Below are 27833 nucleotides of genomic sequence, written 5' to 3' on the forward strand. Positions count from 1 at the left end.
CTCCCAGTGGTGGCCTTGTGTTCGTTTTCAATGGATCTGGCAAGAAACAAAGAAACCCCCAAAAAGAGTGGTGGCTCTGTGTTCATTTTCAATAGATCTGGCAAGAAACAAAGAACCCCCCAAAAGAAGAAGGAAAGAAACAAAGAAACCCCTCAAAAAAAGGAAAGAAACAAAGAAACCACTTCAAAAAAAGGAAAGAAGAGAAAGAAACCCCCATCCCTACCAAAAACACGCGGAAAACCAGACGAAACTCGCAATTCAAGCCTATAGTAGCCAGTGCCTTTGCCTTTTCCCCTGGTGGTTAAAGACAAGGGCTTGCAAGGCTTTGAAGGCGACTTCGACAAAAAAAGAAGAAAAGAACTGGCAAATCTCAAGGTCGGTGGTTCTGGGAATATATTCTCAAGTTATTAATAATGGTTCTGGGAATACATACGTACATACATCCATGCATGCAAAAGCAAGTACTATGTTGAATACATACAAAAGCAAGTAGTATGCATGCAAAAGCAAGTAGTATGCATGCAAAAGCAAGTAGTATGCATACATGCAAAAGCAAAAGCAAGTAGCATGAGTATGTTGAAAGGTTGCAGGCTACATTATAGTATACTACAGGGTCGGTCACATACACAGGTAAGTACCTCCTACTCCTACCTCCTAGTAGGTTGGGAATGGAATGGAATGAGATCAATGTTTAATGATAGCTTGTTTACGTTTTACCTTATACCTGAGTTATGACTTTTGTTTTTGTTTTGGATCTATCCATCCACCTCGATTGCTGGCCTCTCGATTTCCTCTAATGATCTAATGACCCCCACCAAAGACATGGTACGTAAGCACACTGACCAAAGACACGGAGCCGAACTATACACCCGCATGTCTCGGGCCGCGGTGTCTGGCATGATGGCGGGGCTCGAGGCATAACAAGAGCCATGTAGTCTCGGTATATCCTATCGGCCATTAACTCTCCTCAGGGTGAGCAGAAAGAGAGAGAGAGACATTGCTAGACAGTAGCACGACGTGCCGCGTGCTGATCTTCTCTTCCGCTTAGGCCGTGGCACCGTCTCCTTCTGCGCTGCGCTGCGTTGCGCCGGGCTGCTCCTCACTCGTCCAGATGAGCGTCAATGTCCCAGAAGCGAACCTCACCCGTCCAGATGAGCATCAAAGTCCCAGAAGCGAACCTCACTCTTCCACATGAGCATCAAAGTCCCAGAAGCGAACCTCCATCTCGGTGGCGCGGACGAAAATGCCGATGAGCTCTTGGATCCGTGAGGGAGATTGTTTGATGATGTGCGTCTCGATGAGGTCTGCTCTCGGTACGGGACAGTGGTCAGCTTCAAACAATTCAAAATTCAGATAGCACAAGGCATATGATGGCGGAGGGCGGTAAGAGGTTCAATCGCCAGCCAGGGCAAAGCGACATAGGGTAATCAGGGTCGGCACTGTACTCACCTCTCCCGGCAACAACGGCCTCTTGGTAATCATCGGCGTTATAGTTCTCCACCCAACGCCAGTACCGATTTCCTTGCTGCGTGGTGCGGCTCTCCTTCTCGGCGTACAGTCTCTGGGCCGCCTGGCCGTAGCCGAGCAGACACGGGGCCAGGGCCATCTGTAGAGCGAGCCAATCTTGGCTTTGGCCGATGTCGAGCACGTAGCGCGAGTACGCGACGCAAGCGAGCGACTCTTTGTACGTACCACTCTCGAGGTCGGCCCGGGAGATGCCAAACTCGGCACAGAATGCCCGATGCAGCGTCATCTCGCGCTCAATGTGCAGAAGGATGTTGGCCTCGGCGGTGATCGCCGACATGGTCCGCGACTTGTATGCCGCCAGCGCGTGCGTGCGTGCAAAGTGAGTCAGGTACAAGTAATCCTGGACCAAGTAATTTTTGAAGAGCACCTCCGAGAGCGTGCCGCGCGCCATCTGCGTCGCAAACGGGTGGTGTGTGTATTTCTGCCACACAGGCGCCACGGCCGGGTGAGACAACAAGTACTCGACGAAATGGCCCTGCGAGAAGGGCTGGACCTGCACGTTGTGGAAGTGGTTGATGGGGCCAGAGCCGTGGCCGAGATTGGGAAGTGAGGTCTTGATCCCTGTGGTCACGTAGGCGACTGCCAGCCGGGAGGCGCTGGCGAGGTCGATGGCTTGAGATTCAGGCCGTTGCCACCCGCTCTTCTGGATGGCGAGGTTGGCGGCGATGGCGCTGGCGAGCGAGCAGCCGGTGCCGTGAGTGTTTTTGGATTCTAGATACTTGGACTCAATCAACGTGTAGGCTTCGCCGTCGAAAAGAATGTCCACCGTGACAAACTTCTCTTCGTCGCTGGTCGCCTTGGTGTATTCTCGCGTCAGAGGCATGTGGCCTCCTTTGAGGAGCACCGCGCGGGGGCCGAGTTGGTGGACCTGACCGGCCAGTGCCTTCAAGTCTTCAAGCCCAGACGGTGACTTGTAGTGAATGTCTGCATCCTGAAGTAGGAGCATCGCCTCGGGGATGTTGGGTGTCAGCAGAGTGGTCGTGGGCAGGAGTTGCGTTCGAAGGTTGCGGACTGCATCCCCTGGGAGGAGCTGCGCGCCGCTCGTAGCTATCATAACCTATCCAGCCGGTGAGTCCTTTCAAACGTCCTTTCAAACGGGAACTAGAAGCGGGCGAGGGAAAAGGGCCGAACGCTGTGCAAGTGCAACCGTACCGGATCAAGCACGACAGTCGACACCCTATGTTTTCGAAGCGATTCCGCGACGACTCGGATGGTTTCCGCCGAGGCGAGCATGCCTTGAGATGCCGGATATCAATCAACTGCCCCCCATCCCACCCCAGTCCATGTAGAGAAGAACCTACCGATCTTGACGACGTCGCACGGGATATCCGTCAAACAGGCATCGATCTGTTTTCCGACGAATGCCGGCGGCGTAATGTGGACGTCGTCGACACCGAGAGTGTTTTGGGCAGTCAGGGCGGTTGTCGCTGTCATGGCATAGCACTCATGGGCTGACAGGACCTTTTGGTCGGCTTCAAGCCCGCTGTCGGACGGATGGATTGGTCAGTTCTGTAGGGGATAGGGGAGCGAGGTCCCCGGCAGGGCAGACATTGATTGGATTGGGACTCACGCGCCGCCTGAGCTGTCAGAGCCAGCAATAACCAAGACCTTGGGGACGGTCATTGCGCCACAAACCTCGAAGGTGACTTGTCGGGCGATATGGATTTCAGGGAGCCAGCATGTAATCAATAGTGATAGTTAGGTGATGAGCAGCCTTGACTGAAGATGAACAGACCGGCACCGGCACCGGCACCGGCCAGCGCAAACTCGGTCGGTGTCGTTGGTTCCCGGCCAATCAGATGTCACCATTCGAGATGTCACCATTCGACCCCCTATTGGTGCCTATCAAAAGCCAACTCGGTGGTTGTCTTGATGCCCCTGCCACCTACTATGCGTACAGAGTACGGATATACAGAATGCCCATACAGAGTACGGAGTATTGCATAGAACCCCGGAAGGACAGTGTGTAAAGAATGTAGAATGTGTCTCATGACAACTGCAAAGCCCGCCCGCCTAGTTATCCAACCAGGCACAGTCCTCTCCTACCTCTTACTTCAATGCAAACTTGAACAAAGCGTCCATCTCAACCCATTGTCGCCCACATTTCCTCAAGTAACCGTCCACAACGGCCTTGACTCCTTCAAATCGTTCCTTGTTCGTCTCGGCCAGCACAATCACCCGGTCCTTCTTCTCGACATACTCCTTCTCCGACCGAGCTTTATTCTTGGCCTTTTCCACATCAAATAGGCCGGCAAAGTATAACAGTTGGTTGTACAGCTTCTTCTCCGTGTACTCATAGCTCATCCGGCCCAGACAGCCCTCGGCCCGTCCGCTTGGACCCAGGCATCGATGGCCATAGACGGACATTTGTCTCGTCCGGTTTCCGCAAGATGAATCGTCGCAGACGAGCCAGCCCTCATAGTAGGCCGAGGTCTGTATACGGATCTGCGCCTCCAATTGAATCACAATGGCCATTGTAGAGAAGACCTTCTGGCATTCAGTATTGCTGCACAAAATCCCTTCCGGCGTGCACACATCTGCCGAATCACAAAGGCCTTCATACACGGTTGTTTTGCTGCATGCTCGGCACAAGAGACTCAGCCGAGCAGCCTCCCGAAATCGCTCACTGTCTGGGATTTGTGACTCGAGGGGAAATATCTCGCTGTTCTGCTGGTTTGTACCGCCAGAAGTGTTGATTTGATATTTGCGGACGTCCAGTCCCAGGCACTCCGCCAGTCTGACCGAATCTGTGCCAGGAATGGGAGCGCATAGACGTTCGATGGGTGGGAAGATCTGCTTGTAGAGATAATACTCGACATCTGGCACAAGCCCAGAGTCCGGCTTCTGTACATCTTGAGGCGTGTATGATCGTTTGGGCGCTGGTAAGCCTTTCGTCTGCTCGTCTCCCATAGTAACAATGTATGACATGACGTCGTTGACTCGAACAGTCTTGCCTCGAGTGATCTCGCGAAGCGCGACTTGGACCTGAGGCATCGAATCGGCGTTGGGATATTCTTTAGGATTTTTCCCGAGTTTCTGCATGTTGTCAGCCGATTTGATCTCAATAGGCGAGCCAGGATACTCACTGTGTAGATTACATATTTCTGCACTGGGATGGCATTTTCTCTCATCTTGTCGGCCAATTCCCGCAAGTACTCGTGGATCTTCTCCAGCACCAGTTCCGGGTCCTCTCCAGAGAGGATTTCATTGAGAAGCCTTTGGGAGGCCTCCTTAGACAGAGCGCAATATTCTCTTCTCTTCATGTCAAGACCTTTGACTTCAAGTTTCTCAACATATTTGCCGTCAACTTCCGCCATGTTGATGGCCGCGTACTTTTTCTTCGCGTGGAGCAACAAGCGTCGGAAAATATTATCAATGTCAATCTCCAGCAATTTGTACCGTTCGTTTACCGATCGTTTGAATTCAACACCCACACTTAAGGCCTGGGCAATGTTGTCTGCGTTCGTGTTGATCATGACGGAGTCGGTGTCACCGTAAATGACTTGAAGCTGATTCCCCTCCGCCAGTTCCTTGGTGCTTCTCAGGATCTCTCTGCCTTTGAAAGTGATGAGCATGGCGAGTGGTCTGGCATAAAACCGTGACTGAGTATAACCCAAGCAGCCGTACATGGAGTTGGCCGTCAACTTGAGCGCGAGTTGTTTGGTATCCCAGAGAGCCATTTCTTCAACTGTTGCTCGTTTGTCTTTCATCAACTTTTTGACTTCACGACGACGCATGACGAGAGTGGAAATGAGCTTCGGCAAGATTCCCTGGGCCTGTTCGACTGGGACCTCGGGCACTTTTTCCTCGTTTTCGTTCTCTGATGTCGTTGATCTGTCGACGGTGGTGAAACAGATGTTGTACTCCTGGATGATGCTCGGATACAGACTGTTGAAGTCCATTACCAGGATGAACTTGTCATAGAGGCCTTTTTCGGGTTCAAACACAAGACCACCTTTATATTTGTCTTTCTTCTTCGTATCAGCGCCCTCGTCGCCGTCCTCGTTCTCCTCTGCCTGTTTGGCGCGTCCTTTGCGGTACTCCTTGTCGGGACATATATATTTGTTGCGGTAGAATTCGTGAAGCAAGATATACTCGTTTCGTTCTGCCCTCGTACCGCTCAAGGTGCGTCCCCATGAGTTCCCGGCAAGCTCGGTCAGAACCTTGGTCAAAGGCAGCATTTGCAGCTTCAATGCGAGCGCGGCGATAAAAAACGTATCGGCATGGCAGTGGTTGACATAGTTGAGTAGACCGTCGCGAGTAGTCGCCCAGGTTTTCAACGCTGACTCGTTGTCGAGGTCGCGTCTCGGGTTGTCTGGCCCCAGATAGAGGTCACACATCTCAGTCAAGCTCCATTGTTGACATTTGGTCATCAATGACTTGCCCATGTCGTTTGCCAGGTCACACATGAGTCGTCCGGCGAGAAGCTGCCGCTCGGCAAAGAACGAAGAGCCGCCCTTGCCGAATGTCTTTGGCCATTCGCCTCGCTTCAACCGGCCAATTCGATGCCAGCCAGGGGTCTTCTTCTCCTTGAGGCGGCTGAGAAGAATGCTGTAATCGACCTCTTGCAGTTGGTGGCCCATCAAGACATCCGGATCCACCTTCTCAAATAGAGCAAGGAATTTGCTGAGCAGAAACTGCTCACTCTTCTCGAGCATGAATGTACCATTCTGCTTCTTAGTTTCGGCTTCAAATCCTAGCGGGTAAGATGATCCCGATGGCCTCATCACCGTAAACGTCCTCGAGGGCATCTTTTCTGGCGGCGTGGTGTCGGTCAACGATACATTTTCATAGACTCTAGCACTTGCAACCAAGATTTCCTGTTTGTTCTCTTTCACATTGAGCTGAGTCCGGAAAGCGAGCGACATTAGAGTCAGTCGTGGAGTCTCGAGGCTGTCAGAATCGTTGAGGACTGCGATGTTCGTGGGCCTGGTCACGGCACACTCAAGCTTGCACCAGGAGGCGTTGTTGACGGCGGTGAAGTCTGCATCCTCGATATTCAGCCAACATGGACCCATGATATTCTTCCACAGAACGAATTGCTCAAACAAAGCGGTGTTAGTGCCAAAAACCCGCGAGAACGTCTCTCCTTGCAAATCCATGGGCAAAGCGCTATTCTCGTAGGGGTAGAGCAGTTTGAGGTAGTTCCCTTCCTTTGGGACGTCGGGGAGTTCGAACGCATATTTTCTGGTACAAGGCTTGACTTTTCTCGTGGTAACCTTCATTTTGGACATCATGGCATCCACTTCCGCAAAGACATCGTCCATCTCGACCTTCTCATCCGACTGACGGCCATTGACAAGTCTATGGCTCCTCGGGAGAAAGAAGAGTTTCCGAAGGATATTGTCCACCTTGACGAATGCACTGAGGTATCGTCCAGTGGACCTGTGCTTGACCTTGCCGAACAGGCATAGACTGCCATTGACCTCGGTATAGTCAAGCCAGAAGAAACGAAGGCTGCCATTATCCTCGAGAGCGTCCTGAGGTTTCATTTTGCCAAAGATATAACTGTCCGTGGATGGGCTGCTCTGGACATTGAGCTTGCTGGTGATCTTATTCCATGATGATGCGTCCACGTCATTAACGGCGGGGAGCGGAGGGGATGAATTGTAAGGTGTGGGCAGTTGTGCGGCCTTGATCTTGGGCGGAGGCCGGCTGCCAGTCATATTGACGCTGGCAGTTTGAGCTCCTTCATGAGCAATGACTTGCGCAACGTCCATCACATCCTCGTCATCCTCGTCCTCCTCTTTGATGTTCACCTTTGCCTTGCGTTCGATAGCTTTAACCACGGGGGAGGAAGGTAGAGGATCACTCATGATATTGTCCTCGTCATCGAAGTTGGGCATGTTGTCATCTTCACCGGATGTAGCTTGCTGAGGAGGGGTATTCACCAGGTCTGTGGGCAGAACCTGGTACTTTGGTCGAGGTCGTTCTTGGGTCAGAGGTGGAGATAGCACCCTAACTTTACGGCGATGCTCGGATTTGACAGGCTTCTTCGTGTATGCACGGGCAGGCAGGATATTGGCATCGACTTCGCCGAGCAAGTCAGCCATGAAAGCCTCGTCCTCGGCGGTAGTTTGAACCTAGCAAAGTTAGACATGACTACCAAGCTTGCAGTGCCGGTGCGTGTACCTTGGGCTTCGAAGCTGCAACGGGAGGGTTGTTGAAGTAGTTTAAGATCTTGTGGTTGGTACGTTCATCTTTCTCACGGTCCTCCTCACGCTTTCGTTTGGCCGCTTTGCCTTTCAGAGGGACGTCTTCGTTGTCGTCACTGCTGAAGTACTGCCGTTCGTGTTGCCATTCCTCGCGACCGTCGTCTGCGTAACCCTCGCCGTTGTCGTCTACAACGAAGTCGTCCTTGTCGAGACGACTGCGGACAACCTTCTTGTAACCATCTTCATCGACCTCGTCGTAGATGGCACCTTGGTCCTCGATCTGGTACGTTTCAAGCCGTGTCTTGCCAGAGAGGCGTTGAGCCCGAAGCTGAGCTATTGCGGCACGGTGTGCCATTTTGCTTGCTCTGCCTCAACAAAGGCCGGTTGGAACCAGGAAGCAGTCAAGTATATTAGAAATGAAAAGCTGAGGGAAAGATACTGGGTGTACCGGCGAGCGACAAGCAATGACCACAGCATTTACACGCGACGCGAGGATACGCGTAAAGCACGAAGATTCGCGTAGAGTGGGGGCTTGGGGGGCGTGTCCTACCAAGTTGCCGTGTAGTAGCCGCGGGGGCCGCTCCGCCTTGGCACCACCACGCGTCATGCTCCCGATATCAAACTCCTGACCGGGTCGGTAGCCTTTGTTCACAAGTTAGATTTTGGATTGCCCACATGCACCTAGTAATGCTGCATTGCAGCAAAGCAAATGTACGATGAATATGCTAAATCTCTTGTCCAAATCTCAAGCCCCTTCCACACCCAGCCAAAAGAAAACTGCATCTACTAGGCGGGATGCCGGTCCGTGCGCCGACGGATGACAACTTCAAGTCCATCTTGCCACACAAACCAGCCTCCTGAAATCTTCCATTCCTGGTCTGGAAATGCCAAGGAGAACTGATGAAGGGTGAGTACGTTTAGCATGTATTGGGGGCAGTATATTCACCTTGTAGTGCCGCAGCAACTGGGGCACCAGCTTGCTGATCTCGAGCAACGAGATATTTCTGCCAATGCAAGCGCGGCTTCCATGGCCAAACTAATGCGAAGGTTAGCCCAACGCCAGACTCAGGACCTTCACACATATTTCCGTACCACCAGACTGGCTCTCTCCATGGCAAGTAACTGGTCCTTCGATGATTCAAGCCATCTCTCTGGACGAAAGAAATCGGCGCTTGCTCCGTATACTTCTTTGTCACGTCTGCACCGAGGTCATCTCGTTAGTGATTTCAACCGCAATGTAGTTCGAGGCCTTACGCTGTTACCCAAGGATTCATCCCGACGATGGTCCCTTCAGGGAAATAGTGGCCCGCCATTGAGATTCCACCTTTCGGCACGTATCGTTCAAGAAGTAGCCCTACAGCCGGGTGCATGCCTGCGATGACCGTCAGTCGTTCCCGCCCACGATTTGAGACTGTCGTGGAGACTCACGAAGAGATTCCTTAATGCACGCTTGAAGATAAGGCAGTTTATTCGATTCTTGCCATGTTATGAACTCGCTCAGCTGACCCTCTTTATCCGCCCGATCGATTTCCTTGACGAGCTTTTGCATACTGGCAGGGGTCTTGAGTAGATAGTAGAAGATCTGTGAAATATCAGCGGGGCTCGCTTCTGGAGATGTTCTTTGCTCACTGCTCGCAATGAGATCCCGGTAGTATCACTACCAGCGCCGACATTGTCACTGTTGTACATCAATATCATCCTGTCCGTGACAACGTTGGGAAATCTGGCTTGAGCCTCGAAGCATCTGGCAAGAAAGTCACGCTTTGGAATACCGCCTCTTGACTTTATGGCCGCTCTTTCTCTCATCCTATCCAATGTGAAGGTAACGATGGGATGGGTGGGGACGAGTTTTAGGAACACCGGGTTTTTCGTCAGCAGCTTGTCGAGGAACGGGATTTGTCCCACCTAGGTGCAATTGCAAAGTCAGCGAGGAAGCACGCATAAGACAAGTTCATGAAACCTTACACGGCCAGCATACGCAATCTTGACTCGAATATCCGCCATAATCCCTTGAACATCTGTCCCCGTGGATAGAAAGCCCAGCTTCTGACTGAACTGGATCTCACCACTACAACAGGTTAGGCCAGCCTTGCCGATGGGCACAAGAACTCACATGACGTCGAACGCATACCGCTGAAGCCAGATTCCTAGATCGAATGATGCTCCTGACACCGTGAATTCGTCTAGCCTCGACATAAGCAGCGAACTAGTGGAGTTAACCAGTGGCTCGAATTCCACCATTGTCGACATGCTGTAGGCGTTGGCGATAGGCTTTCTGTACAATGCGTGGTCGTGCTCGTCCAGGGAAGTGAACAGGCTGGGCGTAACTCTTCCCTTGAAGGGCAGCATCGAAAGGGTGTAGAATTCTGTCTTAGTAAACCCCGAATTGGTTCCATAGATGGTCGGTATCAATGTCGGATCGGAGATTGAAATGATTCGTGGACCGATTCGCACAAAATGCGAGTTCAACTCTCGATGGAGTCGGACGTGAGTCGCATGAGGCGTGCCGCAACATACATTGAGAAAGCGCCAGAGGTCACTGCACCCGGCGGTAAAAGGCCCGGGAATCGAATTCAGCTTTCGTCCATACTTGTTGAAGAGCAGTCGAGTCAGAAGCAGTCCAAAGACCAGACCGGCCCAGTGCGCCTGAGACAGACTTTGGAACTGCGCAAAAAAAGCGATTGAGGCCATTGCCACATCTCAAAGTTTGGGGGGGCCATCTTGCCCTTCATATACCTGCTCTGAGGCACGCACTGGGGGCTTCAGGGGTTAAGAGTCATGGGACGAACAGATGCCACCACCAGATCCGTGAACTGAGTACTAGGTCGGGGTCTTGGGGCAGAAACCATCCGTCAGACGCTGTTCGGGATCTTGTCAAAGTTAACAGATGGCCACAGCACTTTCAGGCCAGCATCGATTGCCCTGAATGCAAGCGGGAGGGCACACCGGCATAAGTTCACAGACAAGGGCCGGCAAGCGACTGCAGTATGACGGTGCCTCATTCTGACTGGAATCTGAGGACAAATGACAGTAACGGAGCAGTCGAAAGTGGGTTGCTTTCCCGCAGAAAGAAAAACATCCAAGCCACATTCCATTGAGGTAGACTGTGAGACGACCCCCTCGACCTTGCTGGGGCCAATTCATGCCGTTTCGTGCTCGATATTGTGTCTTCGTCACCGAGCCACTTTACCTGGAATGTGAGGTATGCGTGCGGTTGTGTTTGCAGTTGCCCTGCTTGAACACTGCTGAGATATGGCTAGTCCAAGTGAAGCAACGAGAAGACTTAGAGGGCTTAGGAGGCCTTGCTCTTCGACTTGTTTCTTTTCTGTATGGTATTGTGTTGAGCGGAGTCCATTATGGCATCCAAGACCTCATGACAATGTGTCTTTCGTTGGAGTGGGTTTTATTTTTGGACATCTGTCGATCTGATCGCCAATAGGAGTGGTAGGAGGAGCTCATCAGACTGGCGGTGAAACCACATCAATCCAATATGTAGCGTAGTTCGCCCATACCGGCAATATGGTCCCTGTCAAATCGGGCTTGCAGCTTCTTCATCTCCTTGGATTAGGCCGTCACATTTCAAAGGCGACTAACAAAATACCAGATTTGGCAAAATAGGAAGTTCAAAGTCCAAGGAGATCCGGGTTTGTCAGACTCAGGGCAGATTGCAAGGTCACCCACCAGCATCCCGTCTTCAAGTGTACCTATCGATGCGTGACTACGAAGCTGAATTTTCGGATGACGTGGAAGTCACATTTGCCTTGGACTCGATATGACGATTGCAGTCGATCCTCCAGGCGTCTGGAAAGCCCTAAAAGAACTGACGGGGCGGGGCGAGTCTCGGAACTTGTATCACACCTCATGGAATCCTAAATAGCACGCCCCTTTGTTTCAGGAGACACGATCTGCAACATTGATAGGTTTGTATTTCATTGACATTTCTGACCGCATCCATTTTTGATCATTGAGGGCATTGCTAGCGCCGGGTCCCCTACTTGACAAACCATAACCTTCCCGCAACCGGGCCCGACCCTTGCAGCTTGTTGCACGTAAAAGACGAGCAATTGAGCCATTGTGCACACATCGCAAACCACGGCGCTGGATCTAGTTCATCTGTCGGATGAGGGCATTGATGTTATCCTCCCGGTTACCGGTGTCACCACCTTCGATGTAGTGCTTGAACTTCCGGGTGCGGAAGCCACCGTTGGGGTTGGAGAGCTTGAAAGGCCACAAAAAGTTGCTGGCTTGCTTGAAGTTGGGTCCGACAGTGAAGATCTCGTGAATCAGATCTTCAACACATACGATGCCATATTTGCCCAGGTTGTCCTCGATCAACTGGTTGTCGGTGAGAGCGATGCGCTGCTTGTCGATCTTGCCGTATCCACGCTTGTAGACGAGCTCACGCACAGACTTGAGGTTGGGATAGCCGTAAGCAATGTATGGGCTGACGATTGTGAGCATCTCTTGGGTAGCCTTGGTCAACTTGATGAAGACACCATTGTTGATTTGGAGGAGTCGAAGGAGTTGGAGGATCTTGCGAGGCTTGGGAGCAATCTTGTTGATACTAGGAGAAGTCAGAAAGTGTGCCTGGCAGAGCTTTCGAGCTATTGCTTACCCCTTGATTCTGATCACGAAAACCAATTTAGGTTGCTCGTCAACGAAGAAGGTACCCTGTTGTCTGCTCACGCGAGCGAGTCTGATCTTTTCACGCTCGGCATCGCGGTACTCCTTGACATAGGTCTCCGCACGCTTGAAGATGACAGCACGCTTCTCCTTGTTTGCCTGTGTGGTGGAAGTTAGCATATAGCCTTGAATGTGCGATCCATGGTAGCAACAGGAGAGTTTTGTTCAGCCCCGAAAGATGGTTAACAAAAGCGACAGCATTGACCAATGGTCTAGTCACGCAATGGTAGTTATCATCACCAAATATAGTATGTGTATTTCAGGGAGTGTACCGACCTTCTTTTTCTTCTCGAGCTCGGCAAGACGCTGCTCTCGGGCCTTCTCCTGGCTCTTTCTCTTCTTCAACAGCGTCTCAGGGACGAGGACCTGATCCTGCGTCGGCACGGATCTGTAGGAGGAGAGTATCAGTACAGTCCGCAGGTGAAGGATCGCCGAGTCAGAACTGCAGCTATGGCGCGGCATTCTCGAACTGGTGATAGGCATAACTCGACGAAATAGATTTGATCAGTGAGAATGATGGAGGACGCAAGCAGCTATGCTGGTATTTGTCCACCACCTTTTATTCTCATCCGACAATACCCCAACGAAAAGTCAGGAATTTTCGACTCCACGACAACGCCCTGAAGACTCAGAAGCACGTGCAATGCGAGCTCGTTGTATTTCGAGGGAGAGGAAGTAGCTCCTCTATCCTCAATGCCCCGGCTGCTTGCCTCACGTTGTGGTTTTCACATTCGGTCGGCGCAAGCCATTGGGAGGATCGAGCTGGCGCAACGAAGCGAACCAGCGAGAAAAGAGCGGACCATATCTGAAGACCCCGACAGTCAGCAGGGTAAGGAAGGAACACTTACGACTTCACAATTGGCTTCGTCATCTTGTTTGGTGATCAGGGATCAGATTGTCGAGATGCTGCCAGGAAGAAGAAAGGGTGACTTGGGAGACTGCAAAGACATTCCGGACTGGAGAAATTTCCACGTCGAAGTTGCAGTGTGCGAGGCCCCAGTTTACTTGGCAAGATCACGTGTGAGCTCTTACCGGAAGTAGGCAGTACAGACGCTAGTACGTCCGAGATCCGTGATTAGTGATTTTCTAAGCCCGAAATAGATATAACCTGGGGCAAGAGAACTTAGTGTTGGTCTTACTAACTGTCTCTACTACTGGTAGCGAATGAACTGATGCACGACAACGAGGTACCACTGCAATCGTGAAACATCCGGTTTCATCAGCAGAATGATCAGGCATCGCTGATTCTTGCACCTGCGATCAAAATGTCGACCAGAAGGGGCGTCGGCTTGGGAGCATTCACCAACAGAAATGCGACAGCTCAGTCGTACGCTGCGCATGGCTCAAACTTGAAGTCTGCCAACGCAGCCTCGCTCCAAGCACAACTTGAAGTCTTCCAGTCGCTTTTGCACAATTTTGCCCTGGAGCATGCAGCCACCATCAAGTCGAATCCCACATTTCGCGCAGAGTTTGCCCGCATGTGCAATGCTATCGGCGTCGACCCTCTCGCAGGCAGCAACATCAAGGGCAAAAAGGCCGATTCTCTGTGGGCAAAGGTGCTTGGTCATGATGTGAATGATTTCTATTTTTCTGTAGCCGTACGAGTTGTCGAGCTATGCCAGTCCACACGCGCAGAGAACGGAGGACTGCTTGGACTAAAGGAGTGTTGTGAAAGTGTTGCTAGAGGCAGGGCTATCGGAGGGGGCTTGCAGGTATCAGAGGATGACATTGAGCAAGCCGTGAAATCCCTTGAACCGCTTGGTTCAGGGTTTGTCATTCTCACCATAGCACACAAGCGCTTCATCCGCTCCGTGCCCAAGGAACTCAACACCGATCAATCTACCGTCCTGGAAGTTCTGCAACTACTGGGAAGCGTTACAGTTACTCTCCTCCAACTTAACCTAGGGTGGGAGCCGGCACGAGCCGAGACCGTGATACAAGACTTGCTCGCCGACTCTTTGGTGTGGGTGGACTTGCAGTGTCGAGAGCCTGAGTACTGGTCACCGCAAGGCTTGATTGACGAGAACGAATAACGGGAGTGAAGTAAAAAGGAAAAAGTCTTAACGATGAGGTCGCTTCAGTGTATGCATACATTGGTCGATGATCACCGTCTGGGCAGCCTGCACTGGGTCGAGAAGCAAGAGCTTCGCCATCTACTTCTTGTACTCTTCCTTCAACACCCATCGACCTCTGCCTCGACTACCCTTCTCGAGCCTGGCGATCATCTTCAGAGTCTCTTTGAAATCCATCGTGGCCTGGGGTGTTGTGCAGTACCGGTTGAAATGATCGATAAGCATCTGGGTGTACGTGGCACCTCCGTGGGCGTTGAGAAAATCGCGAATGAGCTTGCCGAAGTCTTTGCTTTGCGGCGCAGTCGGTGTGCCAGCCCTGGAAGTCGAGGCGGTAGAAACCGAAGATCTTGCAGGGCTCGAAGTGCGTGGCGTCGCAACACGGCTACCTATGGCATTTGCCTGGCGCTGTTGTAGGTTTGCAAGCAGACTTGTTGACTGTATGGCTCCCCCTCTGGAACGAGCAGCCGAACTGAAAGCCCTCTGAGCTGTCGTCTCCTGTGGCCGACCAGATACCCCAAACTGTCCGGTCCAGGTAGGTGTGCCTATGGGGACATGTCGAGCCGCATCACCTGCGCGCCTCAACTCTCTGGCAGCCTCTGCAGCTACCTTTCGAGCTTCCTGCTCGATCAGTACTGGATCAGCGGCGACTTTCTTGCCGGTCTTGTTGCCATCAATAATCGCGTCATGCTCCACAGCAGAATGGATACCAGATCGTGCGAAAATGCCTTCCATCACTCTGTCCTCTGAATTGGTGGAGCCTTCCTTGTTCGCGTTGGCTTCTTCCACAATCTCTCCAGCATACCGCTCCATAGACGAAATACCAGGCAGCGTCTCAATATTTGTGTCGCCAGACTTGGGGGCGATGTTGTTGTCTGCGTCCTTGTCGCCTGCCTCATGAGCTTTGGCTGGCCCAGAAGGATATTTTACCTCGGCATCTTGGAAAAGGTTGCTTGTCTCAGTGGGCTCGCCTTCTTTGGCAAGAGTGAAGAGGTCATGCAAGTCGTTTAGGTGGAAGGTCTGCCTCTGTTTTGGGTCCTTCAAGATCTTGTTTGTCAGGAACTGCTTGAATATTTGACGATGATAAATCTTCTCCTCGATGGTCCCAGCCGTCATCAAACGATAGATTGTTACCTCTCGCTTCTGGCCTAAACGCCAGGCCCTTTCTCGAGCTTGCAGATCCGTCGAAGGGTTCCAATCAGGGTCATAGATGATAACTCTATCAGCTCCAGTCAGGTTTATGCCCAGTCCACCCACCTTGGTGGTTAACAAAAAGACGTGGAGATCTGGGTCTGTGTTGAACTCGTCGACCATGCTCTGCCTTAGCTGAATGGGCGTATTGCCGTCCATACGACGATACTTGAGCCCAGAGAATGATCTGACGTATTTCTCCAGAATGTCGAGCATGATTCGATGCTGGGCGAAGAGAAGAGTTTTGTGGCCAGTCTCCTTCCACAATTCAAGGAGTGCACCAACGACCTGCATCTTCCCAGATTTGGATGGATCACCATAATTGTAGCCTGGCTTGACGGACAGATGTTTATGACCCGTGAGGTCTGGATGATTGCAAATTTTCCGCAGTATGTCAACACCATAGAGAACTTGCCTTTTGCCGTTTATGATTGCTCCCATTTCGTTTGAATCAAGGAAGCGCTGGTATTCAGCTCTCTGCAACGGCGTGAGCTTGCAGAATAGCACCTGTTCACTTTTCTTCGGAAGATCAGAAGCGACATCGATTTTAAACCGCTGAAGTAAGTATGGACTGATGGCGTCCTTGAGGGTTTCTGCGCATTTGAATGCCGTCTGAACCTGCAGATTAGATGCATTTGCGTAGCCGCCCTGTCGAATGGGGATTTCGAACTGATTTCGGAAGCTGACCAAGGTGCCCAAACGCATGGGAAACACAAAGTCGAACAGTGACCACAATTCGATAAGGTTGTTCTGCATCGGAGTGCCAGAGAGAATAATGCGGTTCGGAGTACGCAGTTCTTTGCAGTAGATAGTTATGGCCGTATTAGGGTTTCTGATCTTGTGTCCTTCATCCAGTATCGCGTACTCCCAGTCAACTGGAATGAGAAGAGGGGCGTAGGTCTGGAGGCCAGAGTACGTCGTTACAAGAACTCCGCCGCCATCTTCGAAGACGGGCTTCAACATGTTTCGAGCCGCTTTTTGAGCTGGGGTCAGTGGTCGGTTCCTGAGCGTTGGATCCCATTCAAGGTCAAGCAACTCGTCTTCCTTGCTCGACTCATTGCGCAGATTGACCATGCCGCTGCCCGAAGAATGCAGGATCGTAACTCGAAATGGAGGCCACCAGCGATGAAATTCGTTGACCCACTGTTTCATGACGGTCGCGGGACAAACGACGATTATGGGCTTGGTCAGCTTTCTGCTGTAATGCAGGCCTGCCAGAAAGGCAATCATTTGAATGGTCTTTCCTAAGCCCATCTCATCCCCGATGATTCCTCCTACCTGTTGGGTATACAACTCGTACAGCCACTGTACTCCGGTCTTCTGATAATCGAACAAACTGGGATATATGTCTCCGGGAATCTTGTAACCGTCATTGAAGACTGTGTCCGGGATCTCTGGATGTGGGAGGTGTGCTTCTTCTAGCGCGACTGACGAAGATTCGCCATCAAGCACTTCATCGTCCTCATTATTCTGGGTTGGACCAGACGCATGCGTCCGGGCTCGTCGCCTCCTCAAGGCCCATCTCTTCACTCGGGATTGATAAATTGTCTCGGTACCATCATCGACGCCTCTAAAATCTTCAACGTCATCGCCGATTTGACCTGCTGCCTTCTGACGTGACCTCTTTTGCTTTCCAGAAGTGACGGGCATGTCCTCATTGTCGTCCTCTTCGGCATCGGAGAGAACGTCATCGTCAACTGAGTCTTCATCGTATGAAGAGTCCTCATTTCTTGCGATCGATTCTCTGGCTGCTAGACGTCTCCGTTTTCGTGGTTGTTCAAGGTCAACTTCTTCTTCGGCACTTGAGTCGGCAAAACTAGAGGCAAAACCGGGCTGCCGGAGGTTTCGATGGGACATCAACTTGTCACCGTGAATATCAGGAAGAATCTCGCCAAGTTCAGGCTCTTCCTCGGCATCCAGTAGCGCGCCTTGCAGGGTCGTGGATGACTCGCCATGAGTCGACAGACCAAACTTGGAAAATGGAGTAATCTTGCCTGTTCTAATTAAATAGTCGCGTTGCGTCTCATTCGGCAGCCGTCCGGTAGATGATGCATCATGTTGACCGACCAGGCTGGCATCTGTCTCTCTTTCTCTCATTCTTTCTTCGATTTCAGCAATATCATTTTGCAGATCTTGAATTTGACCTTGCATCCGGTCAATCTCAACGCGCAGCCGTGCTCGCCGAGTGGTCCCGACCGGACGACCCATTTCCTCGCGTGCTTTCCGGATTTGGTTCTGCAGCTTCTCCTTCTGCGCTAGGGTCTTGTCCAGTCTTGTTTGATCACGATCGTTGGCTTGCTCAAAAAGCATGCGATCTGCCTTCCGTCCAAGGTTGCGTTCCACGTCATCTTGGTCTTGCACCTCGGCATCCAGATTGCGTAGTCGGAGTGTCTCAGCGGATTCGTTCTTGGGTGTACCGCCATTGTCGACACCCTTGTCTGTCATGTCGGCATCGACGGCTAATGCGTTCTCAAGTTGATTTTGTTCTTGTTGGGCTTCCATTATGACAACTGCCTTGAGAACTTACTATTGACCTTTTGCCTTGAAGATCAAATTGATGTCGTCATCACCGCATAGAAAGTGCCATTCATTGTAATAGTAAAAGAGCAGTGAACGATCTCCCCAGTGATGAGATGCAGGATTTCTCGTACCAGGATGAGAGGTTGAACTGATTACTGCCAGTGTATGCTTGCGAACAATGTACTGTAGGTTTGACAGATGTGGCAACTCGTGGGTGAGTCAAGAGACCGGGATGGAAGGGAAAGGCAAAGCCTCCTAAACCTCAATTTTCGCCACAAGGATTACTGGCTGCCCTGTCAATAATATCAACGTTAATATCACTTCACATCGAGAAAGTGAATTTGAGGAAGTTCCATCACGGACCATAGACTAGGCAACGATGCGATTGATCCTGGTCAGAAAGCAGGCTGAACAACAGGTCCCATAATGCGCACATTTGCTGGACTGCGGTTGGGTAGCGGGTGACGAAGATAGAGGCATCTAAGAGGCTCTAAGTGCAGAGTACTATAGGTGCTAGCGGTAGCGGTAGCGCAGGCGGAAAGTCTTAGGCGGCCAAGGCTCGGGCGTAGCCTCCAAAATTAGAGCGCCTAATTAATCAGGCCCAGAAGTGATTTAGCCGCCTGCCCGCCGCGCAATTCGACAGCTGTTTTGAATGTGAGCCTGAACTGGTCGTGGGTACGGCACTCCGTACCTGGACGGACAAGTCACTCACATAACATACCTTCTACGTCGAGCACGCTCCCTTCTTTGATTGAATTCTGCTTGTCTCGGCACACCTTTCTGCTTCATTTTCTGCTGTAAAGGTTACTTGTCCGTCTCCGTGCCCGGTCTCAGAATCCGGTAGCAGTCATTGGCATTGTTTCCGCCCGCCCCAACTACGGGGCACCTACATTCACGTCCTTTTGGTCCACGTCCCACGAGCCTGCGCCAGCTCACTGCAGTCGACTTCTCACCACTTGTTCATACCGCGGGATAGAACAGCTCCACGACCTGATCGCCTCGTCTTAAACACCATGGCATCATGCTAAACGTGCGGTCTTCCTCTACCATGTGTCGACCCTCAAAATCACACTTTCGGTCCGCCTCGACTGCGCTTACCAAAGCCGCCAACCCCCTCTGCACACCCCTCTGAACGCAATCCCAGTGATTCCGATCTACACTTCAGATCCATCCTGATATAGAGGGCATTCTCTCGATAGACCCTGAGCATCGGATCTGAGGGCTTCATATATGTTTCACCGTTGAAACTGCGGCAAGACGGAGACACCACTGGCTCAGCTTCAACGCGGTACTGCATAAGAATCAGCTGCTGTGGATTTTGTTGCGTTGCCTACTGGTCTTAAAAAGCCAAACCATACCCCAGATCAGAGCCATGTCTCTGAATGCTACGCCTGCGACTCAATCGCATAACTATGAGCATAATGGTGAAGTTGACGTTCCGATGGAAGATGCGGACCCTTACAACCGAACCAAATACCCTGCTCGCCCTGCTCACCAACATCGACTATCGTCACAGTTTCTCGGCGAAACCTCTACTGCCGCACAGCGTTATTCTCCCCTGAACACCCAACCCACAAATACCTCGTACGCATCGAATCCCCAGACTCAGAATCAAAACAACTTCTCGCACATCAATCAGCCACAGTCCTCGCGACAATCTCCCAGCCGTCAGGGAGCTTATAACCTGGAACGATATGCTGATCCTCCTCCAACACCGACCAGATACACGTCAAGTTACGGCTCTATCCTGCAAAACTCTGAACTGAGCCCCGAAGCCTACTATCCCATTTCTTCGGGCAATGGACGTCCAGCGCCGCCCTCGCGACAACAGTCATATGGACCAGGACCGGTTCCGAGATTCAGGAAAGTCAACACATTGCAGGACCTCAACCCCAGAGTTAATGCACAACCGCTATATCGCAGAGCCAACCCCGAAGGCGGGTTTATCAGTCCCTTGCAAGCTCTCACCTCATACCTTCCGGCCACATATCGCATCTGCAATCCCAGCTTCAAGTACGAGTCGTCACGAAACCCAAGGCGAGTTTTAACAAAACCAAGCAAAGGAACCAAGAATGATGGCTACGATAACGACGATAGCGACTATATTCTCTACGTCAATGATATTCTGGGAAGTGAAGAAGCAGGCCACAAGAACCGCTATCTCATTCTCGATGTGCTCGGCCAGGGTACCTTCGGCCAAGTGGTGAAGTGCCAGAATTTGAGGACTCAGGAAGTCGTTGCTGTCAAGGTTATCAAAAATCGGACCGCCTATTTCAATCAGAGCATGATGGAGGTGTCTGTTCTGGACCTTCTCAACCAAAAATTCGACAAAAACGACGACCACCATCTCTTACGCTTGAAGGACACTTTTATCCATCGGCAGCATCTCTGTCTTGTTTTCGAGCTTCTCAGTGTTAATCTGTACGAGCTCATCAAACAAAACCAATTCCGAGGTCTCAGCACCACCCTCGTTCGTGTCTTTGCACAACAACTGCTGAATGGCCTAGCATTGTTGAACAAGGCTCGGCTCATCCACTGTGATCTGAAACCCGAGAACATTTTGTTAAAGAATCTCGAAAGTCCCATTATCAAGATCATCGACTTTGGATCCGCTTGTGATGAGAGGCAAACTGTCTACACGTACATACAATCCCGGTTCTACCGGTCCCCCGAGGTTTTACTGGGTCTGCCATATTCTTCTGCTATCGACATGTGGTCCCTTGGATGCATTGTTGTGGAGCTTTTCCTGGGGCTGCCTCTTTTTCCCGGATCCTCCGAATACAATCAAGTCTCTCGAATCGTCGAAATGCTGGGCATGCCTCCAATGTGGATGCTAGAGATGGGAAAGCAATCGGGCGAATTCTTCGAAAAGACAACAGACGAGTTTGGTCGCCGCAACTATCGGCTGAAAAGCATGGAGCAGTATTCCCGCGAGCACAATGTGAAAGAGCAACCCAGTAAGAAGTACTTCCAAGCGACGACTCTACCCGAAATCATCCGCAGTTATCCTATGCCTAGGAAGAATATGAAGCCTGCAGAAATTGAGAGAGGTATGATTAAACAGTCTCATCTTGTGCTCCCACGCTGACCGCTGCAGAAATGAACAATCGCGTTGCTTTCATCGACTTTGTTCGCGGTTTGCTCACAATCAACCCGCTTGAACGATGGTCACCTCAACAAGCCAAGTTGCATCCATTTATAACGCAACAAAAGTTTACACAACCATTTGTGCCTCCCATGAACTTGAAATCTCCTTCGTCCAGCAAGACTCCTGCGCCTGGTGTGCAGCAGCAACAACAAGCTGAAGCATTGAGCAAACAGCGAGCGGCTCAAGCCGCTCAAGCACAAGCCCAGGCCCAAGCTGCGCAGGCCCAGGTGCAGGCCCAAACGGCGGTTCAAAATGCCTACGCCTTGCAGATGAGTCCCTACCAGCAACCTCAACCTCCACCGATGTACAACGCCATGTATCCGGCTCATCAACAGGGTGCTCCTCCGCCCTATCCTACACATTCATCGAACTACGCTCCCCAAATGGGCGTGATGACCCAACAAACCCCTCAGATGAACCCTAGTCATTACAATCATCAACAGAGTCTGTACGCACAAGCCACGCAAAGAGCAGGCCGTCAACGGGCATCGACCATGGACCAGCAGCAGGGTGGAATTCCTCCTGCTATCCAGCGAGTTACCAGTCATTTGGACCCAAACGCACCTATCAGGCTTCAACCTAGTCCGGCCTACTATCCACCTCCTGCAGATGGCTACGTTGACTCGCCATCGACGGCACGAAGACGCGGTAGCCGCGCTCAAAGAAATCGTGACTTCATCCGGACTTTGGAAGATGGTGCTATGGGGGACAACTTCAACTCACAGTGGCACTGAAATCCATCAGATCAAGTTGCAGACAATCTCTGGCAGTTCATCCATTGACACAGATGTGTACCGACTACAAATCCCAAGGACATAACACTGAGGAGGCTAGACCGGATCCTTGCATATGTATGAACGCCACAACAACGTGGTTGTGACAGAAGAGAAACGCCACACTGTGCGCGGCACCTGACCGGCCTCAATAAACAGCTACCACTTCGAATGGAAACGATTTTACAAGGCAGGACCTGAATTTACGTGACCAGACTTGGTGCCAGCTGGATGAAGATGATCTATCAAACCACTGGGTGGGAGTTCTGTGGGATTGCTGATGTGGGAAGTCGGCACAACACTGGCTCTGGAACATGCTGGCCGTAAATTGGCGTGGGCAGGATGAGTTTTGGAATGAACTGCTGAGTGCATGGGGCAGGAAGCCTCGAGAGATGCGATCATGGTGTACAGTGCAGCCCAGTCGTCCCGCTTTGGAGGCTGTAGAAGCCTGTGGCAACAATGCCGGCGAGCTGAGTGATTTTGGGCTCTGTGTAAATGTCATGTACCGTCACAGGAATAGTTAAATCCCGTACCATGTGCAGCAGCACTTGTAAGCGAGCAGGTTAGCATCAGGATCATGGTAGAGTCACCTGCTGGTACCGTTTGAAGGAGTATTACTTGATATCCATACTACTGACGCTAGCAGTAGTATTACTGTAAATTACTACGGAGGAGTAGTACGCTAGGTAGTTGCGCAGTGTGGTGGTTTGCGACCACACCGCCAAGCCCAACAAAATTTCCAGTCTTGGCATTCGAATGCGTGAACCACTGGCATCAGATTGACAACTCGAAGTCAACGCCTCACGCACCGTCACCTTGCCCGCCTCGGGATCGATCTCACATTAATCCCCTTCCCACGACTGGTCACCATGTCTTCACGATTTTTCCACGGCGGAGATTCCGACAGCGAGTCTAGCTCCTCTTCAGAAGAAGAGCTCTATACCGATCATGGAGAAGAATCCGAGGAATCAGAAGAGGAGAGCGAAGAGGGTGAGGAATCTGAAGAGGATTCCTCCGAGGATGAAGGTGAAGGTCTGGGTGCGAAACGGTTCCTGAAGCCATCAGGACCGGGCGGCGATGACAGCGACGAAAGCGAGGATGAGGATCGGGAAAGAGTGGTTAAGAGTGCGAAAGACAAAAGATTAGAGGAAGTGGAGGGCACGATCAAGTTGATTGAAAATGCGACAAAGATCAACGACTGGGCTGTCATCTCTTCCGGTTCGTTTAACCACGTTGACCAGTGTGACATCCGCTGACCGCATGCAGAGTTCGACAAATTGAACCGTCAAGTTGTCAAGGTACTTCAGCAAGGTGTCACGCCCAAAATTTACATCAAGGCAATTGCCGACCTCGAGGATCTTATCAACGAGACGAACGACAAGCAAAAGACGGGGGCCAAGAAAATGAATCCCATCATTGCCAAAGGTTTCAATGCAATGAAACAGAAGATTCGCAAAAACAACAAAGACTACGTGACCGAAGTCGAAAAGTACCGCCAGAACAAGGATGAATACATGGAATCTGATGAAGAAGAGCACCCGGAGGTGGAGCAAAAGATCCGCAAGAACAAGGAGCAGAGACTAGATGCTCTTGAAGCAGCCATCGATGAGGAAGGCTTCGCAACTGTCGGCAGAGGTGGCAAGGCTCTCGTCTACACACCGGAAAGTATCCTCAAGCATCTTCGCAGCATTATCGAGTCTCGAGGAAAAAAGAACACCGATCGCACGGAACAGATTCGCATCATGGAGCGACTGTTGGAAGTTGCCAATACGCCCTATCAACGCATCCGAGTCCTCCTGACGCTTATTTCTACCCGGTTCGACGTCACCGCATCTTCAGTCCAGCACTACATGTCCCAAGAGTCCTGGCGGGGGGCAGAGCGAGAGCTTTCTACCCTTCTGCAGACGCTTGAAGATGAGTCGGGATATATTGTGACCGAGAACGCAGATGAATGGGAGGACGATGAAAAAGGACCCAACCCTACACCGGGCGAGATATTCAAGGTCCCGGGCAGCATCGTGTCCCTTGTGGAACGACTCGATGACGAATTGACAAGATCTCTCCAACAGACTGACCCCCACACAGCCGAATACATTGAGAGACTAAGCGATGAGCAACTATTGTACACCGACATTGTACGAACGGCCATCTACCTCGAGACAATCAACAAGTTGGAGCAATCTACGAACCAACAAGAGAATCTAAACAGAGCAGCCATCCGACGGCTAGAACACATCTATTTCAAGCCAGTCCAGGTTGTTAAGATCCTTGAGGAGAAGACCTGGGCTGCTCTTCCTCCCTCGCTCGACTCAGCGCTCACGCCGCGAGGCAAATACACCGAGGTTGCTTCTTTGGTGCAGACACTCTGCAGTCATCTCTTTGAGCACAGCGAGGGTATCATCAGAGCTCGCGCTATGCTCTGTGAGATCTACTTCCTCGCTCTTCAAGATGACTACTACAAAGCTAGAGACCTGGCACTGATGAGTCATCTCACGGAGAACATTTCATCGTTTGACGTGAGCACGCAAATTTTGTTCAATCGCACCCTAGTGCAGATTGGCCTTTGCGCTTTCAGAGCTGGCCTCTGCTACGAAGCTCAGGGCGTCTTACAAGAGATCTGCGGCTCCGGACGGCAGAAAGAACTTCTCGCCCAGGGTGTCATTATGCAGAGATATTCCACCGTCACCCCAGAGCAGGAACGTCTCGAACGTCAACGACAACTCCCGTTTCACATGCACATCAACCTCGAGCTGTTGGAGTGTGTTTACCTAACCTGCAGTATGCTGCTGGAGATCCCACTCTTAGCTCAGACAGGGTCATCTCCAGATGTCCGGAAGCGAGTCATCTCCAAAACATTCCGCCGTATGCTCGAGTACACTGAGCGACAGGTCTTCCAAGGCCCACCAGAGAACACCCGTGACCACGTGATGCAAGCAGCCAAGGCTCTCGCCCAGGGTGACTGGAAGAGGTGCCAGGAACTCATCGGCAAGATCGCCATCTGGGATCTGCTCGGCAATGACAAGGACAAGGTCAAGGAGATGCTCGTGGAACAAATCCAAGAAGAGGGTCTGCGGACGTACTTGTTCACGTATGCGCCGTATTATGACACTCTTTCCCTCACCACCCTCTCGGGTCTGTTTGAAATGGACGCCAAGAAGATTGCAGCCGTGGTGTCCAAGATGATCTCGCACGAGGAGCTGGCAGCTGCTTTGGATCAGGTCAATGATGCCATCGTGTTCCGAAAGGGGGTCGAACTGTCGCGCCTGCAGAGCCAGGTCATTGCTCTTTCCGAGAAATCAATGGGCATTCTGGAAACCAACGAGAAGGTTCTTGAGACGAGGACGGCTGGTATGGCCAACGCGTTCCAACGCGATCAAGGTCAACGAGGCGGCCGAGGTGGCCGGGGTGGCCGAGGTGGGCAGGGCTCAGCACGCGGACAAGGTGGCCAGAGAAGAGGCGGTGGACAGGGGTTCACTGGTGGTGCCCTAGGAGCGGCGATCAAATCATGAGCTTGCGTCTGCGGAACGACACAATGATGCGGCCACTAGGAAGTGGATGAGGATGGCAAGGTATTGCTCACAAAGCATGAAGATCCGACTTTGTACGACATGGCCGGTTTTGGCATTGCACATTGCACATTACAGATTGCTACGGGCATGACCGGCTGATCCAATGGGCGAGAATAGACAAGTTCCAATGTATCAAACAGAGCAGGTTGGTGATTGAACTGCTTCACGTTCCCGGAAGTAGACAGTCTCGTGAAGTCTCCCACACGTCAAGACACCTTACTGTACATACCACTTTATTATGCCCTTTTGCCTTGCACAAGGTTACACAGCGGCTTAAGCTGCGCCGGCCGCAAGGCTGGCTGACTCCTTTGCAGGTGGTGCAACACCACTGATCGGCCGGTCGGATTTGGTTGACTCCGGGCTCTGCAAAGTACGCTCGATATGCCGGTGCATCTGACGGGTTTCAGCATCTCACGTAATATGATGGAGCAGAAGATGCACAAGTCACAGTCACATAGAATTGTTTCAAGTGCTTCAGCGCACCGGTGGGGTGACGAGGAGAGATTTCCTGGGCGTGGCGTGACCGTGACTGACCACACTGGTCTAGATGGCAGATGTTCTCCCCTAATTCCCCTCCCAAGGCAACGAGCAACTGTGCTCCGCAACCTGGCTCAACTCCCCCCATTTGAGTGTGGGCAACCGGCGGCGCGTATCACTGTGGGAAACACATGGGGAGCCGCGGGCGACTATTTAACGTGCTGACAGTCTCGCTGCTTGTTCTTCTGGCCACTATGCTTTTCAGCCGCGTACTCAAGATGGCATCCAGAACAGAGAACACAACAGCACCTCCACGGGTCATTGTGGTAGGATCAGGGCTGGCCGGCCTCTCGGCTTCGTCGGAGCTTGTCTCGAGACAGATCCGCGTGCACATAGTAGAACGGCAACCGAAGCCTGGAGGCAACTCGATCAAGGCCTCCAGCGGAATCAATGGCGCGCCCACACGCTTCCAACCTCCCGGCTCGGACTCTGCCGCCGCCTTCTACGAAGACACGTTGAGGTCGGCCAGTGCGGACGTGCTGGCTACCATGAAGGAGAGAAGGCAGAGCTTGATCTCCACCCTGACCAGCTCTTCTTCGTCGGCGATCAATTGGCTAGTAGACGAGAAAGGAATTGATCTATCTCGCGTGGCCCAACTGGGCGGCCACAGTCATGCGAGAACGCACCGTGGAGCAGGCAACACGCCGCCCGGCGCAAGCATCGTCTTGACCCTCATCAATCAGCTCAAAGAAAATCCGCTCGTCACGCTCGAGACCGGCACGGCCGTGACTAAGGTGCTCAAGTCGGCAGATGAAGTGGTGGGCGTCGAAGTCCTACGTGACGGAAAGATCGAGGTCTTGGAAGGGCCCGTGGTCTTCGCGTCCGGTGGGTTTGCTGGAGACTCCCAAGGTGTGCTCGCGCAGTATCGCCCCGACCTGGCCGGCTATCCTTCCACCAACGAAGCGCTCCCAGGCAGCCAGGGCCTGTTGACCGAGGTTGGAGCTCAGTTGCTGGATATGGACCTCGTGCAAATCCATCCCACTGGATTCGTCGATCCGAAGGAGCCCTACAAACACACCAAATTCCTGGCCGCCGAAGTCCTGAGAGGAGAAGGGGGCATTCTATTGCGACAAGGGTCGCGCTTCATCAACGAGTTGCAGACCAGGAAGGTGGTCACCGAAGCAATCACCTCTTCCGGGCCGGCGGTCACCGACCCCGTCAAGCAATGGGATACTCTGCTCGTGCTGGACGAGGCTACCTATGAGGCGGCCAAGGCTCATGTCGATTTCTATCTCTGGAAAGGACTGATGCGCAAGACGACCATCGCCGAGCTCGACCATGCCGACGCGGCTTTGGCTTCCATCAAGGAGTATTCGGCCGTCGTGCAAGGCGAGGCCGCCGATGCCCAAGGAAGAATCTCGTTCGGCCGATGGAGGCTACTGGATCCAGCTCCCGACTCGACCGTCTATATCGGCACCGTCACTCCGGTGGTGCATTATACCATGGGCGGCGTGGTGTTTACGCCGGACGCTCAGGTTCTGGAAACCGCTGGCGCGCCGATCAAGGGACTCTGGGCCGCCGGCGAGATCACTGGCGGCATCCATGGCGCCAACCGGCTCGGAGGGAGCAGTCTGCTGGAGTGTGCCGTCTTTGGACGCATCGCGGGACAGAATGCGGCGGCGTATGCGGAAGCGAAGAGTAAATGAAGCAAGATTAAGCAA

At 52.1% G+C, this 27833-nt stretch overlaps 9 protein-coding genes across 9 annotated transcripts; 4 read left to right on the top strand and 5 right to left on the bottom strand.

Moving 5' to 3' along the window:
* Positions 1-1179: 1179 nt before the first annotated feature.
* A1O3_01394 (uncharacterized protein) lies at positions 1180-3150 on the bottom strand (the record flags this gene model as incomplete). The annotated part of the gene is made up of 5 exons (XM_007731540.1): positions 1180-1304; positions 1450-2584; positions 2680-2762; positions 2829-3010; positions 3098-3150. 5 exons carry the CDS (start codon positions 3148-3150, stop codon positions 1180-1182), a joined length of 1578 nt encoding a protein of 525 aa, XP_007729730.1.
* Positions 3151-3576: 426 nt separating this feature from the next.
* A1O3_01395 (DNA polymerase alpha subunit A) lies at positions 3577-8037 on the bottom strand (the record flags this gene model as incomplete). The annotated part of the gene is made up of 3 exons (XM_007731541.1): positions 3577-4563; positions 4614-7610; positions 7660-8037. The coding sequence occupies 3 exons, from the start codon at positions 8035-8037 to the stop codon at positions 3577-3579; spliced, it is 4362 nt and encodes a 1453-aa protein (XP_007729731.1).
* A 431-nt stretch (positions 8038-8468) lies between these two features.
* Positions 8469-10373, bottom strand: A1O3_01396 (uncharacterized protein; the record flags this gene model as incomplete). The annotated part of the gene is made up of 8 exons (XM_007731542.1): positions 8469-8579; positions 8629-8718; positions 8775-8880; positions 8937-9054; positions 9111-9264; positions 9312-9587; positions 9648-9750; positions 9796-10373. 8 exons carry the CDS (start codon positions 10371-10373, stop codon positions 8469-8471), a joined length of 1536 nt encoding a protein of 511 aa, XP_007729732.1.
* Positions 10374-11786: 1413 nt separating this feature from the next.
* On the bottom strand, positions 11787-12827 carry A1O3_01397 (60S ribosomal protein L7; the record flags this gene model as incomplete). Its single annotated transcript, XM_007731543.1, has 3 exons — positions 11787-12246; positions 12298-12464; positions 12642-12827. 3 exons carry the CDS (start codon positions 12825-12827, stop codon positions 11787-11789), a joined length of 813 nt encoding a protein of 270 aa, XP_007729733.1.
* Positions 12828-13630: 803 nt separating this feature from the next.
* Positions 13631-14398, top strand: A1O3_01398 (uncharacterized protein; the record flags this gene model as incomplete). The annotated part of the gene is made up of 1 exon (XM_007731544.1): positions 13631-14398. The coding sequence occupies one exon, from the start codon at positions 13631-13633 to the stop codon at positions 14396-14398; it is 768 nt and encodes a 255-aa protein (XP_007729734.1).
* Positions 14399-14518: 120 nt separating this feature from the next.
* Positions 14519-18127, bottom strand: A1O3_01399 (DNA excision repair protein ERCC-6; the record flags this gene model as incomplete). Its single annotated transcript, XM_007731545.1, has 1 exon — positions 14519-18127. One exon carries the CDS (start codon positions 18125-18127, stop codon positions 14519-14521), a length of 3609 nt encoding a protein of 1202 aa, XP_007729735.1.
* A 1390-nt stretch (positions 18128-19517) lies between these two features.
* On the top strand, positions 19518-22027 carry A1O3_01400 (CMGC/DYRK/YAK protein kinase; the record flags this gene model as incomplete). The annotated part of the gene is made up of 2 exons (XM_007731546.1): positions 19518-21195; positions 21243-22027. 2 exons carry the CDS (start codon positions 19518-19520, stop codon positions 22025-22027), a joined length of 2463 nt encoding a protein of 820 aa, XP_007729736.1.
* A 908-nt stretch (positions 22028-22935) lies between these two features.
* A1O3_01401 (translation initiation factor 3 subunit C) lies at positions 22936-25575 on the top strand (the record flags this gene model as incomplete). The annotated part of the gene is made up of 2 exons (XM_007731547.1): positions 22936-23284; positions 23333-25575. The coding sequence occupies 2 exons, from the start codon at positions 22936-22938 to the stop codon at positions 25573-25575; spliced, it is 2592 nt and encodes an 863-aa protein (XP_007729737.1).
* An 815-nt stretch (positions 25576-26390) lies between these two features.
* On the top strand, positions 26391-27818 carry A1O3_01402 (aromatic-L-amino-acid decarboxylase; the record flags this gene model as incomplete). Its single annotated transcript, XM_007731548.1, has 1 exon — positions 26391-27818. The coding sequence occupies one exon, from the start codon at positions 26391-26393 to the stop codon at positions 27816-27818; it is 1428 nt and encodes a 475-aa protein (XP_007729738.1).
* Positions 27819-27833: the final 15 nt, after the last annotated feature.

This window comes from Capronia epimyces (genome assembly GCF_000585565.1).
Source record: "Capronia epimyces CBS 606.96 chromosome Unknown aczIQ-supercont1.1, whole genome shotgun sequence".
Classification (NCBI taxonomy): Eukaryota; Fungi; Ascomycota; class Eurotiomycetes; order Chaetothyriales; family Herpotrichiellaceae; genus Capronia; species Capronia epimyces.